The 23,448-nt window shown below is 36.8% G+C and overlaps 1 protein-coding gene across 4 annotated transcripts in view; it reads left to right on the plus strand.

Moving 5' to 3' along the window:
• The window catches only part of LOC123564411 (PH and SEC7 domain-containing protein 1-like), a 123,247-nt gene that overhangs the window by 65,324 nt on the left and 34,475 nt on the right, over positions 1-23,448 (plus strand). For all 4 annotated transcript variants that reach the window (XM_045357976.2, XM_045357978.2, XM_045357979.2 and 1 more), the window contains exons 4-6: positions 7,512-7,705; positions 18,401-18,459; positions 19,419-19,552. In XM_045357976.2, coding sequence (XP_045213911.1) covers positions 7,512-7,705; positions 18,401-18,459; positions 19,419-19,552 — 387 coding nt within the window. The remainder of the gene's footprint in view (positions 1-7,511; positions 7,706-18,400; positions 18,460-19,418; positions 19,553-23,448) is intronic.

Consider the following 23,448-nt stretch of genomic DNA (forward strand, 5'->3'; position numbering starts at 1 on the left):
AGAGGTGGAGGACTAATGATTTCAGACACAATGTCGTTTATCAAATAGTCAGGGAGAACATAGTATTACGCCCCGCCCGAGGATCGAACTCGCGACCTCGAGATCCGTAGACCAACGCTCTTACCTACTGAGCTAAGCGGGCGGGCGATCAAAAACTAGAGAACCCCTTGACCCAGAATGTTGAAACTTCATAGGATGATTGATCATGAAGAGTAGATGACCCCTATTGATTTTGGGGTCACTCCGTCAAAGGTCAAGGTCACATGGGCCTGAACATTGAAAACCATTTCCGATCAATAACTAGAGAACCACTTGACCCAGAATAATGAAACTTCATAGGATGATTGGTCATGAAGAGTAGATGACCCCTATTGATTTTGGGGTCACTCCGTCAAAGGTCAAGGTCACAGGGGCCTGAACATTGAAAACCATTTCCGATCAATAACTAGAGAACCACTTGACCCAGAATGTTGAAACTTCATAGGATGATTGGTCATGAAGAGTCAATGACCCCTATTGATTTTGGGGTCACTCCATCAAAGGTCAAGGTCACAGGGGCCTGAACATGGAAAACCATTTCCGATCAATAACTGGAGAACCACTTCACCCAGAATGTTGAAACTTCATAGGATGATTGTACCTGCAAAGTAGATGACCCCTATCAATTTTAGGGTCACTCCATTAAAGGTCAAGGTCACAGGGGCCTGAACATTGAAAACCATTTCCAGTCAGTAACTTGAGAACCACTTGACCCAGAATGTTGAAACTTCATAGGATAATTGGTCATGCAGAGTAGATGACCCCTAACGATTTTGGGGTCACTCTGTGAAAGGTCAAGGTCACAGGGGCCTGAACATTGAAAACCATTTCCGGTCAGTAACTTGAGAACCACTTGACCCAGAATGATGAAACTTCATAGGATGATTGGTCATGCAGAGTAGATGACCCCTAACGATTTTGCGGTCACTCTGTTAAAGGTCAAGGCCACAGGGGCTTGAACATTGAAAACCATTTCCAGTCAATAACTTGAGAACCTCTCGACCGAGAATGTTGAAACTTCATAGGATGATTGTTCATACAGAGTAAATGACCCCTATTGTTTTTGGGGTCACTCCATTAAAGGTCAAGGTCACAGGGGCCTGAACATTGATAACCAGTTCCGATCAATAACTTGAGAACCACTTGACCCAGAATGTTGAAACTTCATAGGATGATTGAACATGCAGAGTAGATGACCCCTATTGATTTTGGAGTCAGTCAATTAAAGGTCAAGGTCACAGTGGCCTGTTCATGTAAAATCATTTTTTGGAAATAACTTGAGAACCACTTGACCTACAATGTTGAAACTTAATAGGATGATTGGACATGCAGAGTAGATGACCCCTATTTATTTTGAGGTCACTTGATCAAAGGTCAAGGTCACAGGAGCCTGAACAGTGACTTGAGAACCACTAGGCCAAGAGTGTTGAAATTTAGCGGGATGACTGGACATGCCAAGTAGATGATCCCTATTGCAGCCAACCATCAGTGTCTCTTTGACTTTCGCTCCTGACCCCTATTGACTTCTTGCCTATAGGACTTTGCATTTGGGGAGACATGCGCTTTTTTACAAAAGCATTTTCTAGTTGCCCCTTAAAGGGCCAAAATTTGCTATTGTTCACAATAGAGACAACATTTTGCACTCAACTTTAATCAAACTTGCACACAACTTGTATTGGCATAATATCTCGGTTCCTTTAGAAAACTGGCCAGATCCCATCATGATTTCAGAGTAATGACCCCTTTAAGGTCCAGTCCATATCTTTGTCATCGATGGATGGATTTTCAAATAACTTGGCATGAATGTGTACCACAGTAAGACGATGTGTCGCGCGCAAGACCCAGGTCCGTAGCTCAAAGATCAAGGTCACACTTAGACATTAAAGGTTATTGCATTGATGGCCGTGTCCGGTCCATATCTTTGTCATCGATGGATGGATTTTCAAATAACTTGGCATGAATGTGTACCACAGTAAGACGACGTGTCGCGCGCAAGACCCAGGTCCGTACCTCAAAGGTCAAGGTCACACTTAGACATTAAGGGATAGTGCATTGATGGGCATGTCCGGTCCATATCTTTGTCATTGATGGATGGATTTTCAAATAACTTGGCATGAATGTGTACCACAGTAAGACAACGTGTCGCGTGCAAGACCCAGGTCCGTATCTCTAAGGTCAAGGTCACACTTAGACATTAAGGGATAGTGCATTGATGGGCGTGTCCGGTCCATATCTTTGTCATCGATGGATGGATTTTCAAATAACTTGGCATGAATGTGTACCACAGTAAGACGACGTGTCATGCGCAAGACCCAGGTCCGTAGCTCAAAGGTCAAGGTCACACTTAGATGTTAAAGGTCTTTTTTCATGATAGTGCATTGATGGGTGTGTCCGGTCCATATCTTTGTCATTCATGCATGGATTTTAAAATAACTACGCATAAATGTGTGACACAGTAAGACAACGTGTCGCGTGCAAGACCCAGCTCCATAGGTCAAAGGTCCTAAACTCGAACATTGGCCATAACTATTCATTTAAAGTGCCATCAGGGGCATGTGTCATCCTATGGAGACAGCTCTTGTTTTATATCTGATTACCTCCCCTGATTTTAATCAAAATGGATTTATATCAGTAAGCATTTATAGGACTCATTTGAAATTTCATTATTGTCATTAGTTGGACTCTGACAATCAGGGTCGATGACTATGGACTGGTTTTATGTCAAATTACCTCCCTTTTTTCAAATTAAAATTGGTATATCTCTGTAGCTTATGAAGATACTGATCTGAAATTTCATTTTTGCCATCAGATGGACTTGGACAATCAGTGAAGATACATATTGACTGAATTTATGACAAATTACCTCCCTTTATTTTTTATGTAAATGAATATAACTAGCAGCTTCTAATGAGATTGGTTTGAAACGTTATTTTTGTCCTCCATGGTTAGAAATTTCTACTTTTACTTACTTTTCTAATATATTGTTGTATAGGCTTGTACTCTGTATCTTCTACATGCATATACCATTGCATGATTACCTGCCCTGATTCTAATAAAAGTGGATTTATCTCAGTAAGTATTTATAGAACTCATTTGAAATTTCATTATTGTCATTAGTTGGACTGAGACAATCAGGGTAGATAACTATGGACTGATTTTATGTCAAATTACCTCCCTTTGTTTCAAATTAAAATGGGTGTATCTCAGTAACCAATGAAGATACTGATTTGAAATGTCATTTATGCCATCAGATGGACTCAGACAGTCAGGGTAGATAACTTTTGACTGAATGTATGACAAATTCCCTCCCTTCATTTTATGTAAATGAATATACCTCCGCAGCATCTAATGAGATTGGTTTTAAATGTTATTTAAGTCTTCCAGGGTAAGGAATAGTCATGCTAGTACAAAAATGCAGCATTTGAGCCTAGGACCCTCAAACTTGGTATGGAAATTGGCCCTGACTAGTATGTGACCCATAGGTCAAAAGGGACTGTTACAAGAAAATATTTATCCTGATGATATTTAATGTGTATGCCTATGTGATTTATGTCAAAACTTGATCTTGTCATTAAGAGCAATGGTACTCAGGTGAGCGATATAGGGCCATAATGGCCCTCTTGTATAAGTCTGTTAAGGGAAAACAGACATAATATTTGATGGCACATGTGTCTGTCGATCTGTCTGTCCACTTGTCCGTCTTGAGCATAACTTAATAACTTTTAAAAGTATTGACTCCAAACTTGGCATATAGGAAGGTGATGATAAAACGAGTGCAGAGCACACGAACGCGATCAGTAACTCTAAGGTTAAGGTCACAACAAGGTCAAATCTGTCTGTCATATTTTGTGTCCAGAGCATAACTAATTAATAACCATTCAAGGTATTGACCTCAAACTTGGTATATAGGTTGATGGCAATGAGCTGCTGTGCAGAGCAGATGAATTTGGCCGGTAGATTAAAGGTCAAGGCATGTGAAGTTGTGCACCTGGTGTTCTGTTTGGGATTTCACTCACCTAGACCAGATTTGGTCCTTGACTTAGTGAAAAATACACATAAAGCGCTTAAAAGTTTGTTGCTTATATCTTAAAAAATGTTGACCTAGGGTCATGAAACCATGTAGGAATACTATTCTTCAGGTGAATTTGAGCAGCTGAGTTTTGTTTTAGATTTGACTCTGCAAGTCCAGAGTGATGGCCCTTGACTTTGTCGAAAATATGCATTAAGGCCATAAAAGTTTATGTCCGATGTATCTCAAAATGTTGTTGACATGGAGTCATAAAACATTAGAGGATTGTTATGTATCATGTGAAGATGTGCACCTGGTGTTCTGTTTGTGATTTCACTCAACCAGATCAGAATTACTAGGTCAAGATCACTATTACTAAAATTAGTAAATGTTTTAAAAACTCGATTTTTAGAGAATTTTCACATCTCTTGTTTGGTAATGTTTCAGTTTACATTAGAACCTCTTTGTAGATACAGTCGAGACTGCCTTAACGACCCCCTGAATTTAGCGACTCCCTGTCATATGCGACCCTATTTTATGCTCCGGATGCAATTTACTATTAAAAGAGTCTGAATTAAGCAACCCCCTGCCTTACGCGACAAGCGACTGTGAAATCGGGCTCCCGAATCGATATTTAGACCGTTTTCAGCGACTTTGAGACGCTCCCACACAAGTTTTTACGCGATAGAGTTACCGTTCTTTATCTCGCGTGAAGTTGTTTGAGACGAGAACTTATTTGTTTACAAAAAAATGGCTGATGAAAAACATAAAAAAAAGAATTGTTTTGACATTAGAACAGCGCATTAAGGCACTTGCATTGCTCGATTATGGAAAACCAGCGTATAAAGTCGCTGAAGAATTCGGAGTCGGTACATAAATTAACTTTATTCCTGGTGAAACAAAAATATGGCGGTATTTAACAGGAAACGACGAAGTAAACACAGATTAAAGATGCAGTCAATAATCAAATAAATGTCAATGAACAATTAGTACACTAAAATATAAATATCATAAACCTCAGTGTGTAAACAGTTCAAATGGAACATTTATATTTTACTGCTCCCCTTTATTTTCTTGCCAGATCATGAGCTTAAATTTGTTTTATCAACATCATGCGAATGATGCAAATTATTTGAAATTTATATTTTATCAATATGCAATTAAAGAAATAGTATTTAATCATTTTCCACTCCTACCTTAAAAGAGGCCAATATATAAGTATCCGATATCCATGTACTCTAATTGGAAAAATATATGAAACCAGCGTCATCCTGTTAAGTGAGACTGTTTTAAGAGACTCCCTGTCATATGTGACCTTTTTCGCTGCTTCCCAAAGTCGGTCTCTTAAAACAGTCTCGACTGTATATATCTGTAGATTGGTCAGACATGTTTTCTGTTCTGAAAAAAAGAATATTGGTAAAACATATGATGAAAAATGTTTGCCTCTAATGATTTTAGTAAAAGGATTGATGTTTTAATTTTGGCCAGTATACAGAAAAATACCATTTTTTTAAGGGGAATGCATTGTGTCCTACATCAGTGACGTCTTCAGAATGTCAACTTAGTAACAATGTCTTGGATTTAAACTCTGTGTATGAGTACACATTTTCAACAAGATACCACTCTTGGTTAAATGTACATTTAACTTATCAAGTTATTATGTCTCCCAACACACAGTGGTGTGGGAGATATATTGATTTACTCCTGTCTGTGTATGTATGTATGTGTGTGTGTCTGTCACAAGTCTTGTCCACACGCTAAGTTGAACATTTCTTATCCGATCTTCACCAAACTTGAACAAAATTTGTTTGACCATAAGACCTCGGCCAAGTTCGATAACTAGCCAAATCGGCCCAGGCACTTCAGAATTATGGCCCTTGAAACTTGTTTTTGATAAAGCACTGAAAGTCTGATAAGACAGTTGTGGTAGACATGCGCTTTTCTCAAAAGCAGCTCTAGTTAAAATTAATGCTAATAGATGGTTAAGCTATCTTTTAAGAAAGGTCAACTAAAATTCTTGATTTCTACAGTAATTTAAAAGTTTTGGTTGGTGTTTTCCCAAGTTCTTGCACTATTTTATGTTTTGCTCAGATGTTTTTGTGACGTCATTTTTATGTGAAACCACGTAGGACTGTCCTAGACAAAAAGTCAATATTTTAAACTTGAATGACTGAGAATGACTGATTGATTCTTAGTTTTTAGGAGACATCAGTGTTCTGATATGTTGTCCATACACAATATTTGTAGGTCATAGGTCAGTACATTGTAGTCTTTAGACATTTTTTAGGTCATAGAAGGTCATTACATTGGGTGTGGTCTGTCGACATTTATAGGTCATATAAGGTCATTACATTTTGGTCTAACATTGTAGTTTGTCTTAGAAGATCATTACATTTTAATCTGTCAACATTTGAGCCATGCCATGAGAAAACCAACATAGTGGCTTTGCGACCAGCATGGATCCAGACCAGCCTGTGCATCCGCACAGTCTGGTCAGGATCCATGCTGTTAGCTAACAGTTTCTCCAATTCCAATGGGCTTTGAAAGCGAACAGCATGGATCCTGACCAGACTGCGCAGATGCGCAGGCTGGTCTGGATCCATGCTGGTCGCAAAGCCACTATGTTGGTTTTCTCATGGCACGGCTCATTTGTAGTTAGTAATAGAAGGTGATTACATTGCATGTGGTCTGTTGACATTTAATATTATAGGTTACTGAAGGTTGTTACATTGTGGTCTGTGAATATTTTTGTGTCATATAAGGTCATTAGAGGGCAGTGGTTGATTATGTTTTTAATGTGTAGGGGAATGATGCTGTTGTTATAAATCCTTCTAAACACAATCCAAATGCTTGTCAGCAGCCAGCTACTAAGTAAATCAGACAGTACTTGCAATTTGTGACCTATCCTATTTGTATCTCGTAGAATCTATGCTGTCTTGTATTTATTGATCACCAAAGACTTTTTGAGAAACTAAAAAGTCAAGTCTGACTGAGCTGTTAAGTTCATCAGTGAAATGCTTTCTTGTCTGATGTGAGGATATATTGTCACACTTTTCTGTATTTCCTATTATGGGCATTGAGATATATTATATACTATTTTCATGATACATCCTGTTTTTTGTCATAGTGTAATGACTTGATTGATTATTCATTTCTAACGTAAAGAAACTAACTTAGCTTCCTCACTCAATTCATAGAAAACTTCCTCGAGTTATATGAATTACATAGTTTGTTGAAACATTTCATTGTCTTATAACAAACATTAATACACGTCTATGCATTTTGTACTTCATTTTCAAATAACAGTCTAGTTAGATGTAATTTTTGAGTATTTCATTTTCTTACTAAGTTATGAATATTTGTTATGTTATGATATTTAATGTAAGTAAAAATGATTATTTTAAATGTCACTTTTATTGAATTTCTATGCACACGATTTTATGGATAATTTGTTAAATTGCAGGAATGACTTTAACATCTTGGTGGCTGAAGAATACCTCAAGTTCTTTGATTTTACTGGTGATACGCTAGATGTGGCCTTACGGAAGTTTCTCAAACAATTCTCTCTCATCGGGGAGACCCAGGAGAGAGAGAGGGTTCTCGCCCACTTCTCACGGCATTTTATCCAGAGCAACCCAGGAACATACAATTCTGAAGGTAAGGCTGTTTGTATGAACTGCATTGGGTACTTGCCCATTTTTTGTGTCTTTTTAACTTTGGTTACTGTAACCCTAGAAACGTTCGCGAAAGCTACATTTCACGTTATTATTACGACAGGCAATTTATCGGCTACAGAGCTTCATGGAATACATCGGACGCGAAATATGCAAAAACTTAGTAGCTTAAAATGTAACAAACAGTAGCAGGCAAAATTACAGGTACCTTAAGCATGTAAGGTAAGACTGCTCACAAACTGGGCAAATAACTGGTCACTTATCCTCAACACATTTTGAAAATTCACATTCCACAATACACAATTAGCAATCATAAACCACAGTAAACTATTAAATATTTTGGGAAGAAGCTTTGCAACTGACTACCAATGAAGACTACATACTTTCTTGTTTTCACGGTAGCTGGTTATTTCGCGACTATAAAAATTTGTGGAAACACACTGACCGCGAAAGTTGCTAACTTAAATAGCGTGAAACCATTTCTAGGTTTACAGTATTCTATGTATATTAGTATTAAGCTTGAGTGGATTTTGTCAGGCCAGGATCGCATTAAGAGCTTGCCCAGTGTGATCATTGTAGATCAAGCTACTGTTCTAATGCCACTTTGCTTTTTGTAGTGTTATATTAGTTAAAAGTGTAAGGAATGCCTGACAAGAAGTAAATTTTATATGAAAGCCATCCATAATCTCATAATGCTGAATCGGACCACTATTGATATGGCAATTTGAAATTTAAGAAAATGGCTGATCATAGAGGCAGCCATTTTAGTGTGTTTATGGCATCATTTACACACTGCTGAATTCTTTATTTAGCAAATAACCTTTTAAGTAGGTTAATTTCATATATTTCTTGAGTGTAAGATGTAAAATATGGTAATTTCTTTCATTACACCTGGAAAAAGTAAATACAGTTCAAATATGTATCTAGAAATTCAATAAATCCACCAATTTGTTTTTTGTTGCCATGGAAACAAAATGGCCACAATTTTGATCAAATATTTAAATCCTCATAACTTTCTCATTTTTAAGCCGATTTTGAAAATTCTTTCGCTTCTTTAAATGATTTAAGAAATCCTAGCAGATGGACTAAAGAACAACATTGCCTTTCCCTTTAAAAGTTAGGTTAATAAGACTAATAACATGTTAGAATTAATAAACTGTCTGACATATGGAACGCTAAGATGCCATCAGTTCTGATGTTAAGAGGTATAGTCTGTCACACTTCATTTCCAGTCAATAACAGGAGAACCATTTGACCTAGAACCTTCAACTTTCGTAGGGTGTCAGGGCTTATTGAGTAGACGATCCCTATTGTTTCTGGGTTCACTCCATCAAAGGTCAAGGTCACGGGCCTGAACATTGAAAACCATTTCCGATCAGTAACTTGAGAACCACTTGGTCTAGAATTTTGAAACTTCATAGGATGATTGGACATGCAGAGTAGATGACCCCTATAGATTTTGGGGTCACTCTGTTAAAGGTCAAGGTCACAGGGGCCAGAACATGGAAATCCATTTACGATCAGTAACTGAACCATTTGACCTAGAACCTTCAAACTTGATAAGGTGATAGGACTTTCAGAGTAGATGACCTCTATTGTTTTTGGGGTCACTCTATCAAAAGTCAAGGTCACAGGGGCCATCAGCCCATCACACTTCATTTTCGATTAATAACTGGAGAACCACTTGACCTAGAACCTTCAAAAGGTGATAGGGCTTACAGAGTAGATGACCCCTATTGATTTTCAGGGATACTAGATCAAAGGTCAAAGTCACAGAGGCCTGAACATGGAAAACCGTTTCTGATCAATAACTTGAGAACCACTTGACCCAGAATGTTGAAACTTCATAGGATGATTGGACATTGGACATGACCCTTATTGATTTTGGGTCACTCTTTTAAAAGTCAAGGTCACATGGACCAGAACATGGAAAATGGTTTCCGATCAATAACTTGAGAACCATTTGACCCAGAACCTTCAGACTTCATATGATGATAGGACTTACAGAGTAGATGACCCCTATTGTTTTTGTGGTCACTTGAGCAAAAGTCAAAGTCACAGGGGCTTGAACATGGAAAAATTTTTCCCATCAATAACTTAACCACTTGACCCAGAATGTTGAAACTTCATAGGATGATTGGACGTGCAGATTCGTTGACCCCTATTGATTTTTGGGGTCACTTGATCAAAGGTCAAGGTCAGAGGAACCAGAACATGGAAAAACATTTTCAATCCATAACTTGAGAACCACTAGGCCTAGAATGTTGAAACTTTGTGAGATGATTGGACAGGCCGATTAGATGATCCCTATTGCAGCCAACCGTCAGTGTCTCTTTGACTTTCGCTCCTGTCCCCTATTGACTCTTGCCTATTACTACTGTGCATTGGGGAAGACATGTGCTTTTCTACAAAAGCATCTTCTAGTTGGTGTTTATGTTTAGGAGTACATGTACACTGCTAAAGTTAGGATTTTGTATCGATATGTTGGATATTCATAGACCAATGATGTAAGAATTTGGTATTAACATGTTGGGTACTCTTACACCAGTAATATAAGGATTTGGTACTGACATGTTTGGAACCCATAGGCCAGTAAAGTGAGGATTTGGTATTTGAAACTTTGGAGTATTTGTACACTTTGGTATTGATATGTTGGGTATTCATAGACCAGTGAAGTGAGAATTTGGTATTTTCATGTTGGGTACTTATACACCAGTAATGTAAGGATTTGTTGTGCCTGCTGTAAACAGATTTCCTGTATTGTTTTTGGTGTTAGTAGAACATGAGTCAAGGTACCCAATTACCTCTGACAGGCCATCATGGGAGCATGTATATTATACAAATAACTCTAGTCCTGTCCATTTATTTCGCTAGAATAGCATGAGGCGGCAGAATCTCAGACTCCTGGGATTCTTTAGAAACACATTAAATGGCTTATTTAACCCTTTATATACCACTGATGATTCAGGGTACATGTATCTTGATTACTTCTTGATGATTTGGGGAATCCATTAAAAATATGAGGCTAGAGTGAATTGCTGATCAGTAAAACTGTAGTTGATGTGTGATCCATTAATTTCTGTTTGATTAGCACTTATGTAGCTTTAAATATTCCACTTATTACAGTCTCCAAGGAGAACTTTCACCAGTCAACAATACTTAATCTTATACAAAAAAAATTCTGTGGTTATTTTGAATAAAAAGGATTCAAAGTGGTTTTGCTTACCTCATGAAATGTTTTTAGCGCAAGGTGAGCTTTTGTGATCGCCCTGTGTCCGTTGTCTGTTGGCGGCGGTGGCGTCAACAGTTTGACTGTTGACACTCTAGAGGTCACAATTTTGGCCCAATCTTAATGAAACTTGGTCAGAATGTTACCTTGAATGAAATCTTGGGCGAGTTTGATATTGGGTCATCTGAGGTCAAAAACTAGGTCACCAGGTCAGATCAACAAAAAAGCTTGTTAACACTCTAGAGGTCACAATTTTGGCCCAATCTTAATTAAACTTGGTCAGAATGTTACCCTTAATAAAATCTTGGACGAGTTCGATATTGGGTCATTTGGGTTCAAAAACTAGGTCACCAGGTCAAATCAAAGGAAAAGCTTGTTAACACTCTAGAGGTCACATTTTTGGCCCAATCTTAATGAAACTTGGTCAGAGTGTTACCCTCAATAAAGTCTTGGACAGGTTTGATACTGGGTCATCTGGGGTCAAAAACTAGGTCACCAGGTCAAATCAACAAAAAAGCTTGTTAACACTCTAGAGGTCACAATTTGGGCCCAATCTTAATTAAACTTGGTGAGAATGTTACCCTCAATAAAGTCTTGGACGAGTTTGATACTGGGTCATCCGGGGTCAAAAACTAGGTCATCAGGTCAAATGAAAAGCTTGTTAACACTGTATAGGCCACATTTATGACTTATCTTCATGAAACTTGGTCAGAATGTTAATCTTGATGATCTCAAGGTCCAGTTTGAACATGGGTCATGTAGGATCATCATCAAAAACTAGGTCACAAGGTCAAATCAAAGGAAAAGCTTGTTAACACTCTAGAGGCCACATTTATGACTGTATTTTCATGAAACTTAGTCAGAATGTTAATCTTGATGATCTTTAGGTCAAGTTCGAATCTGGGTCATGTGGGGTCAAAAACTAGGTCACTGGGTCAAATCAAGGGAAAAGCTATTTAACACTTTAGAGGCTACATTTATGACCATATCTTAATGAAACTTGGTCAGAATGTTAATCTTGATGATATTTAGGTCATTAGGTCAGGTGAGCGATACAGGGCCTTCATGGCCCTCTAGTTTGTTGTTGAGCCCGCTTGCAGAAGCAAAGACATATAAGTTGTCCAAATAGCTGTTCGGTGTATGTCCGTGTGTCCGTCCGGATTTGTTTGTCCGGACCATAACTTTGACATGCATAGAGCAATCTTGTTTATATTTGGCATGAGTGTTAACCTTAGTGAGATGGAGTGTCATGCACAAACCGCAGGTTCAAATCTCAAAGGTCAAGGTCACACTTGGAGGTCAAAGGTTAAATTCAATAATGACTTTGTCCCGAGCATTTCTTCTTCATGCATGGAGGGATTTTGATGTAACTTGGCACAAATGTTCACAACCATGTGATGGAGTGTCATGTGCAAGAACCAGGACCCTAGGTCTAAGGTCAAGGTCACACTTAGAGGTCAAAGGTCAGATGCAAGAATGACTTTGTCTGGAGCATTTCTTTTTCATGCATGGAGGGATTTTGATGTAACTTGGCACAGGTGTTCACCATCATGAGACGGAGTGTCATGTGCAAGAACCTAGAATTATTTCCCTTTGTTGTTACTATAAATAGCTTATATTGTAACTTTTTTATTACTGGTCATAGGGAAAAATCAAGACGACTTTTCTGTAGTACAGTATGCATGTTACATCCAATTTTGAGGTGTATTTTGACCTATCTCTACTGGTAAGGATTTTTGTGTGGACTTAGATTTTTTTTAAGATTTACTTCCCTTTGTTGTTACTATAAATAACTTATATTGTTACTTTTTGCAATAATTTTTTATTTGGCATAAATGTTTGCCTCAATGAGACAGGGTGACATGTGCAACTCCTAGTCCTTCCGACAGCTGGCGGGCTCGACATGTTGCCCGTGGGCGTCTAGTTATTTCTTATAATTAAATACATACCTCTTTCCTACTTCTTGTCTCCACCCCTTCCCACTTCACTCATGTTTCCCACAGGCATCACAACACAGCATATTTCTAGACATCTTCAATTTAATCTGATTATATTACTTTTTCCATCGTTATATCTGTATTGATAATTTATACATTTCTTTAAGAAAGGAGTGACATTATCTGTCATTCTAAAGCTTCTTGGAGGAATCCTAGTTTTAATCAGCGTTAATGAAATCATGAGGACAGAGAAATTAATGCTCTGCACGTTGATGAGCAAAACTTATGCGTGTTTAATTGATTTTCTTAAAGGTCATTGAAACTAGTTTGTACTGAGAACTATTTTGTCATTTGTTTATCAGATCCATGGCAGTGAGTAACTCTGTTGTGATGCTGCATTGCAATGCTGTGTTGTGATGCTGCACTGTGATGCTACATTGTGATGTTGCGTTGCAATGCTGCATTGTGATGCTGTGTTGTGATGCTTCATGGCGATGCTGTGTTGTGATGCTGTCTTGTGATGCTGCATTGTGATGTTGCATTGCATTGCGATGCTGCGTTGTGATGCTGCATTATGGTGCTGTGTTGTGATACTGCATTGCGATGCTGCGTTGTGATGCTGCATTATGGTGCTGTGTTGTGATACTGCATTGCGATGCTGCGTTTTGATGCTGTATTACGATGAGGCATTGCGATGCTGCGTTATGATGCCGTGTTGTGATGCTGCATTGTGATACTGCAGATATTACAGAACTGGAAGCATTTCATAAAAGACTTTCAACTGTTCATATAACTCCATTCTTACTGAAAAAAAAGGATTTATTTATGACATTAGCGTACGCTAGATCTGTGTATATGAGATGGGCAAATTTTATCCCAATGATAGAATATTTCAGACTGATATTGAAGGACAATTGCCGAAGAAACAAAGATATGCAACGAAAGTCATAGGTCACCAGTATTGAAAGAGTTATCTGCCCTATCTGTCCAAAGGGACGTATTATGTTATATCCCCGGTGTCTGTCCGTTCATCTGTTAGCAATTTCGTGTCCACTCTGTACTCTTGAACCCCTTGAAGGATTTCAAAGAAACTTGGCACAAATGTACACCACATCGAGACAAAGTGCAGAGCGCATGTTTCGGATGGCTTACTACAAGGTCAAGGTCACTCTTAGGGGTCAAAGGTCATATGACTTTGTTTCATGTATATATTGCTCTGCATTGCAGTGTTCTTGTTTTTATTGGCAGATCTCTTTTTTGTTCACTTACAATATTTTTTTTGGAATTACTTCCCTTTTATGTTACTATAAATAGCCTATTTTGTAACTTTTTTATTATTGGCTGTAGGAAAAAACCAAAACGACTTTTCTGTGGTACAACATGGATGGTACCTCCAATTTTTAGGTGTATTTTGACATATCTATACCTAGTAAGGATTTTTTTTGTGGACTTTGAATTTTTTTGTGGACTTAGAATTTTTTTTTGGAATTTCTTCCCTTTGTTGTTCCTGTCCTTTGGGCTTCAACAGTCAAGTTCTTTATATTTTGCTCCCATCCTCTGATATAACCTTTTAGCGAGTATTACCCTGCTTGGCGGAGCTCTTGATTGGGGATGTTTGCTTGTATTCAGTATCACCCCTATTGTTTTTTAAGTGATTATACCCCCACAAAACGAAGTTTGGAGGGGTATATAGGAGTGAGCTTGTCGGTCCGTTGGTTTTCATGGTTTCCAGACAATAACTCATGAAAGCCTTGACAGATTTAAATAATGTTTGGTACAGAGGTGTAACATAAGAAAATACATGTCAAGTTCAACTTTGAGGTCAGTAGGTCAATGGTCAAAGTCACAGTGACCCTGAACAGTTAAACAGTTTCTAGATGATAACTTGAGAACACTTGGGCCTATGATCATAAATTTTGGTACACAAGTGTAACATCATGAAATACAGGTCAAGTTTGACTTTGAGATAAGTAGGTCAAAGGTCAAGGTCACAATGACCCGAAACAGTTAAACGGTTTCTGGATGATAACTTGAGAGTGCTTGGGCCTAGGATCATGAAAATTGATAGGGAGGTTGCACTTGACCAGCAGATGACCCCTAATGATTTTGAGGTCAGTAGGTCACAACTGGAACATTTAAACCCCCAACTGCCATATAAAAGCCACAAGATGGTCCCGGGGCAGGTTTTTATATAAATTATGCATGTCTCACATCAGAGAGCCCTTTTTCAAAATTTTAAATAAACCACTGAATAAAAAGTTATGAAAAATTGCATAAATACACATTGAAATATTCTTTATCAATTGGTGTTTTTATTTTTTAAAACAAAAAATGTTGAAGTATAGTTTCAAAAAATTATTTAAACCTAACTGCCAAAAATTTGAATTTGCCGGGAGGAGCTAATGAGGTCATGAACCCTAGAGGAACAGAGAATGTAAACAATTCCCACATGGTTAATTTTATCAACAAACCTGATCCTCAGAAGGCTTCATATGTATCAATGGAATTAACACCTAGCTAGAGTGCATCGCAAAACTTCTCCAGAAAGTAATTTTGAATTTTTAAACCAAATAGAATATCCTAGTCATTTCTACAGTTATATTTTTATATGTCATATCATAAAAGATGTTTTAAAGAAATAGGGAACTACTAATTACAGACATACAGCGATAAATATAATTTCAAATAGCTTATCATTTTTATTAGTCCTTATCACAGCAGCACTTGCTAATTTGTGTGTATTGTTCTGCATCCCAGACTTAAAGTTTATTATTTCTACATTTATTGCTAGGTTATCTCAATTAATGGACCAGCCAGCAATGACAGAATTTTAGTTAAATGAATGCTTGATTTTGAGTTTCATTGTTAAATTTACATAAACAAGATTAAAAATCAGGAATGCTAGTCATGACTCAATTTTTCATAGAATTGATACTGATATGGATGCACAATATGGATAATAATAGTTTTTTACGATCAAAACATGCAAACTAGTTCAAATTTCTTCTTCAACTGACCATTGTTTACATTTGCCTGTGAATCATTTAAAGTGAGCTATTTTTAGCTAACAGACAGCCTAGAGTAGCGTTGTTATTTGATAGGCTCCTCCTACAAAACTTACTGCCAGGGTAGTAAAAGTTTGGGCTTTAAATGGTTTTCGGACAATAACTTCAGAACGCTTGGATCACGAAACTTAATAGGGAGGTTGGTCATGACCAGCATATGATCCCTAATGGTTTTGAGTTCAAAAGGTCAGAGTGACTCGGAGTTTAAACCATTTCTGGTCAATAACTTGAGAACGATTGGGCCAAGGATCATGAAGCTTTATAGGGAAGATCAGCATGACCAGCAGATGACCCTTATTGATTTTGAGGTCAGTAGGTCAAAGGTCAAGCAAGTTAAGCTTTGACACTGGCTTAGTTCTGTGACAAGGCCGTATTGCGGGAGTATAATCCATCACTCCTGAGTCTCCTAGTTTTGCAAAAGGAAAAGGCCAATGTCAAAATGACCTTTAGGCATGAAATAGTTTACTATCAGTATAATGAATGATCAATCTGATTACATAAGATCAGTACATGAACATAATTGTCTTACGGGCTAGTAGGTCTTAGGGTTAAAGTCACAGTGACATCAAGATAGATAAAAAAAAATGTTTGTAATCAGTAAGTGGAGAATGGTTTGGCCAAAATCTATCAAGCTTCGTAGTTTGATTACGAGTGTTTTAGTAGATGACCCTTATAATATTGTTTTGAAGGTCAGTAGCATAGGTCAGATCCGAAGTGCCATAGAGTTTAAAGTTGTTTCCTATCAATAGCTAGAGAATGTTTGGAACTGAATAAAGTGATATTCTGTGATGAGTAGATTACTTTTACTGTTTTTTGGTTACTCAGTTACTAAATACTTAACAAAAGCCAAAGGGATTTATATTAGTTTCCTGTCAGATTGAAAATGTTCTTCTTAACTACCAGATTTTTTTTTTTGTCATGGTCTGACATACATCAGCTACTTGTAGGAGAAAAAACTTTCCCGAGGATTGATTCTGGAGTGCATTATTGTGGATTAATTACCATGTTGTGTTGCTGGTAATTCTTCCTCTCCTGCTGAATTATATTCTTTTGTAAATGCTTTTTACAGCAAGAACCTCAATAATTGATCTCCCTTACAAGTGTAACAGAGAAATTGATCAGTTTATTAGCTCACCTGGACACAAAGTGCTTGGGGTGAGCTCTTGTGACCACTCATCGTCCATCTACACTTTTCTTCAAACAATATCTTCTCTGAAACGTGTGGTGGAAGTTGATGAAACTTGGCCTGGATGTACCTTTGATGGACTTTTTCCAAAGTTGTTGAAAAAAGTTCTGCTAGCTTGCACATAGGTCAGCTGCCAGAGCTAAAAGGAGAACATTCTCTTACTAAATAGCCAGTCTGATTTTTAAATAAGTTCACACAAATGGTCCTTCTGTGACCCTCTACCAAGAATATTGATTAATAATAAGAATAAATAGCTGCCAGGGGGCGTGATCTTTTTTCCCTGTATGTATATCAAGGAAACTTTAAACGTCTTCTTGTATGAAACTACTTGCCTGATTTTAGAATCATTTCTCAAAAATGGTCTTTGTGTGACCCGACCCCCCCCACCGAGATTGTTCAAATTATTGTGATTCATCAAAAAATACGGCTACCAGAGGTTTGGTCATTTTTATATGCCCATTTGAAAAACGGAATATATGGGAATGCCCCTGGGGGGCGGGAGGGCAGTTTATCTTGAATCTCTGTAAGCAGAATGACCTTAGGTTATTTTCATTCAAATTTGATAAACAGAATGACATTAGCTTATTTTGACTGAAATCTGAAACCAGAATGACTTGAGCTTATTTTTGATTAATATCTAAAACCAGATCTTGACAGATGTCTGAAAGCAAAATGACTATTACCATGTTACCTGTAAGTGAAACTCAAAACCTAACATAAAATTGTTTTATTCATGTTTCAGTTTTGCCATAACATTTTACTTAGGTTTAGATTCAAACTTGCTACCTGCTGGGTGTGGGGTACAATACACAACATCACGTTGCAGTCCCTGACGGTCTCATTTTGTCACAGAAATCTTTAACATAATTATAGTTGATAAGACAGATCAGGAAGTCCATGATCTAAGGTATCATAAATGTCTCCTGACCTGAGTCTGTAATGTACAGTATGTAATATTTGGTCAGAGTTATCTTAATTGAACAATGTAGTTAAGGTATTGATTGGCATAGCGGGCAGTCCATTTTCTCAACAAAGACACTGATTTCTTATTTTCTTATATGACAAAAACAGCAGGTTCTCCTTCTGTAATGGTATTTTATGAGTTAAGAATTAACAAGGAAAAGAAAATCCCCAATTGACCATAGACGTCACTGTCACTTCAGACACAAACGTAAATGTCAGAAATACAGAAGTGAAAGGCAATTAGAGATATTATACTATACAAGCATATTTTATAATACAGCTTAATTTATTTTTTCAGATGCATGTCATACATTGGTTTGTGCAATAATGTTGCTGAACACTGATCTACATGGCCAGGTACGTCAGCTGTAAAGTCAGTGCAAAACTGATGCATCTCATTCATCGTGTTTACACACTTGAACTAGTTTTGCTCTAAGGATGAAATATATGAGCCGCGCCATGAGAAAACCAACATAGTGGCTTTGTGACCAGCATGCTTTTTGCTTTCAGAGCCTATAGCAATTAGAGAAACCGTTAGCAGACAGCATGGATCCTGACCAGACTGCGCATCACAAAGCCACTATGTTGGTTTTCACATGGCGTGGCTCAATTATGCTTAACAATCCTTTAGTTATATTAAATTTATCATTCTATCCATTATGCAACTTAAGAATTGATTATATCACTGTTGCATAGCTATAAAGGGAGGTAATTAGTACTTAAAATTTTGATAACTTTTACAAAAATCTAGGCAATATTTGAATTGTTTGGTAAGAAGTAATTATTGTAAAAGAATCATTATAGAGAAAGTGTTGATAAATGTTTGCATTTTATGAAAGACAGTATAATGTGGCTTATGTCATATGAGGGTACTAATCAGCTGGGTTTGCAGAAAATTGGAAGGTTTATCCACCAAATTATCTGGTACTCACCAATGTCTGAAATATTGGTAGCAGGAAACTTGGAGGTCTTCCTCCATCTTTGGAGTTATAAAGACACCTATAGCTATAATGTGTCTGTGTATCTCAAAACCCAGTAAAACAGAGAAAAACACAAGACTATTAGACGGCTCACTGAAACCTTCCTATGTTTTTCGGAATTTCTGCACTAAATGTTAGAAACTGTTTATTTCACTACTAATTACATACTTGCCTCTGTCATTTTGGTGCCACAGGCCCAACGTGACTGGTGTGCAGACCGGAAGTGACAGTAATAATGATTGTAAGTCGATTCAAGAAAATCATAATTTCTCATTAGCCATTTATGTGCTGTCACATTTCTGACATAGGTTAATGCAGTTCTTCTATGAATTACAGGCTGTTGGCAGGAAAATGGCATGCAATGAATTTATAGAGAACCTTGCAGAGCTTAACGATGGTGAAAACTTTCCGAAGGACCTTTTGAAGGCACTTTATCATGCTATAAAAGCTGAACCCATAGAATGGGCTCCGTAAGTAGCTATACAAACAAAAGGATAAATGTAATCTAAGTTAGTTGATATATATAAATGTGTTAGCAGCTGGTATCGTTGTGTGTGGGGAAATATTGGGGGAAATCCTAAGACAACAATTTTAATTATCTTTTATGCACAAATCACTTCTGAATGGGAGTTATTCTCTAATTTGACACAGGTTGAGCCTGCTGTTGCAATGGGTACGTGCATGAAAATAGGCCATTGACTATATATGTTTTTAGCTCGTCTGATTTTTAACAAAATCTACGAAAAACTTGTTTATTATCAATAGGGGACAATGTCCGTCAAGAACCATAACTCTAACCTATATTGTCAGAATTATGGCCCTTTTTATACTTAGAAAATCTGAACTATAACTCTTTTCTCACATATTGTCCAGCACTTGCAGACGAGCGATGGCACCCATAGGCGGTACTCTTTGTTTTTAAATGCCATGAACTTAATTACATTGCATTTGTGTTTTATAGTTTTATTTCCTACAATTGAGACAACAGTGATTGTAATCAAAATCTTTGGCCTGCTTCGATCACAAAACTTATGTAAATAGTATTTTATATATATTATATATTATTGAAGTGGTTAGAGCAGGCAATAGTCTGATCAAAAAGCTATCAACTTGGTAAAAATCACACTAACAATCTACACCCTCCATTTTACTCATATATTGTTTACATCAGATTTGTCACACTTTCTTCTATCACAAGGATTCTTAGTATCGCTCATCCACCCTACTAACAGATTTTTTGTACATTTCTCGCCCTAACAAGACTTGTTTTTGAGCAGGCCGGATTTCAGACAGCTCTTGTTTGTAAACTTTTCTTAACTAAAATACAACTCCAAACCACTATATTCTGTCAAAAAGAATACAGAAGGATGGAGACTAGTATTTTATGACATACAGTGAAACTGTTAGTATATTTTCATCCAATTACTGACTAATTTTTAACATTGTCATTGATTATGAGATTGACTGATATGCTGAAAGAGATTTACAAAAAAGGGAAATCGGATAAAATTATTAAATTCTGGTCATAAATTGACAATCTGCAGAATGGTTACTGATATTCATTAGGGTGTATTAATGGCCTTGTAATATGATATTTTAATCATAAACCATAAAAAATGATTATTATCATAACCTTACTGTTCCCCATAATTGCAATGTCCTGTTGGCTTAATTAGAATATATAAAATAAAATTATGCCAATGTATTACAAAGATAGCATCAGAAAATTCAGTTGATAATGGAATTATTTCTGTGTGTCTAAGTGGAAGATAGATGAAAGGCATTGAGTGTTTAATGTGTCAGTCAGCACAATCTGTCACAGATAGGTTTTGTATTTGATGTACATTCTGTGTAGCACATAAGTATAATATTGATCTGGAACAAGTTTCTAAAGAAAGTTCAATCTTTTTTGTTTGTTTATTTTCAGAGAAATTATTGACAAAAATGAAACAAACGTCTGTAGACTTCAGCTCCAAAAATAACATCTTTTCCACTTAGTGACGTAAAACGAGGGATTTTTTGTGCAGTAAACCAGTGGGTGGACAAAATTTTTGTGCACTATTGGCTATTATTTTTATATGAAGACAAAATATATAAGATTTTAGGCCTGATCTTAGAGACATTTTTTGAAAACATAGGTAAAAAGTCAAAAAGCTTTGAAATGCATGCAAACGTCCATATATTTCTCAAAAGTAACAATACTAAAAGTGCATAGATATGAGCATTTAATATTTTCATATGAAAGGAAATTTTGGATCAAGAAATGTAAAGTAGAGCAGAAACACCAAAGGGACAAAACGTATTGGATATTTTCTGTTTTAATGTATTTAATTTCACATTCAGCAGTGATCTGAATTTCTAATCAGTGATCCAATATTCTGTTTGCTAAAAATATAGAACATCTTGAACAGTTTCATACCATTCAAATACATGCTGTAACATGTATAACAGAATGCAGATATTGGGACTTGAACCCAGAACCTCTAACACCTAAGTAATAGAAGCTAATGTGCTATAAGTTGATTTTTGTCTTACATACTTGATTATTCAAATAAATAATGAATTAAGGTATCCCCACAGGCAACAGCCCTGCATCATTATTAATAAATATTATAAAAATGAAATTAGCTAACATCTTCATATAGAGGGAACATAATTTGTTTCCTCTTATTCCATTTTATGACTTATTATCCCCCGACGAAAGTCGGAGGGATATAGTTTTGGCGTTGTCCTTCCGTCCGTCTTTCCGTCCTTCCGTCCATCCGTAGCCATATCTAGGAAATGGTTGGGAATATTTATTTAAAACTTCATATATATGTTCACCACTATGAGTTCTTGCGGCCCGTCAAGTTTCATTCAGATTGCCCAAGTAACACCAGAGTTATGGCCCTTAGAAGTTTCTAGTGTTAACTATATAGGGTACTATAAATATGGCAATTTCTGCATCATAACTTTTGATATATTTCACCTAGAACTATGAAACTTAAACAGAATTTAGATCACCATAATGTGGTTGTGTACACACAATTTCTTTTGGATTTATTTGTAAATTTAGAGTTATTGCCCTTTAATTGTATAAAAATCCACATATTTGTACATAACAAACTTACCATTTGGTAGAATTTCATTAAATTTCTTTCATTCTTTTCCATGAACATTTATTGTAAACATGTGAAGTTGTGTACCCACACCTGGTCAACCCCTTACCTTGATCACACCCCCCCCCCCCCCCCCCCCCCCCCCCCCCCCCCCCCAAAAAAAAAAAATCATTTTTTTACATTTTTTCAGACAAACTTCATAAACATGTTCACCACTATGAGGATATGGGGCCCATCAAGTTTCAGACAGATTGCCCAAGTAACACCAGAGTTATGGCCCTTAGAAGTTTCTAGTGTTAACTATAATATAGGGTACTATAGATATGGCAATTTCTGCATCATAACTTTTGATATATTTGACCTTGAACTATGAAACTTTAACAGAATTTAGAGCACTATAATGTGGTTGTGCGCACACAATTTTATACGGATTTCTTTTGTAACTTCAGAGATATTGCCCTTTAATTGTCTAAAAATCCACATATTTGTACATAACAAACTTACCATTTGGCAGAATTTCATTAAATTTCTTTCATTCTTTTCTGTGAACATTATTTATAAACATGTGAAGTTACGCACCTACACCTCGTCACCCACTTGCCTTGGTGACACCCCATCCCCCTCCCAACCCCCCTCCCAACCCCCCTTCCCCCCCAAAAAAACAATTAATAATTTTTTTTTTTTTTTTCATTTCTTATTTTAGATTTTTTTTCAAACCTTCCATGATTATTTATCAACATGCAAGTTCCCCCACATCACTCCTCCATACAGTCATGCCCACCACTAATCATGCATCGTCTTCACCCCCCCCCAACTTCATCCTTTTACCCCTTTTTTTAATTTGCCATCAATGTTTATAATCAACATGTGAAATTTTGTTTCCTCTCCCATTCCCCCACACCCCCACCCCCTAAAAACATAAATATATACGTACATTTTTTTTTTTTTAAATGTTCAAACCTTCAACATGTGTAGTTGTGACTGCACAAACCTTGCCCTCAGCCATGTTCAAGATATCTTACCTGTGTTCTCTTAAAGACATCTGTTCTTTTAAGTTTAAATGTACATGTTAATCAGCAACACCTGGTGCCAAACCACTCAAAGACAATATTTCGTTCCAGTTAAACTTCAAGCTCACATTTCAATTAACTGCATTTAATTTTAAAAGCTAAGCTTATTACAATAAGCATATCCCATTCAAAATAAATTCTTTAGTCAGGATCAAAGTATCATACATTTATTGTGTACTCTTTAATTAAACATTTGTT

The sequence above is a fragment of the Mercenaria mercenaria genome, chromosome 2 (genome assembly GCF_021730395.1).
Source record: "Mercenaria mercenaria strain notata chromosome 2, MADL_Memer_1, whole genome shotgun sequence".
NCBI classification, from domain to species: domain Eukaryota; kingdom Metazoa; phylum Mollusca; class Bivalvia; order Venerida; family Veneridae; genus Mercenaria; species Mercenaria mercenaria.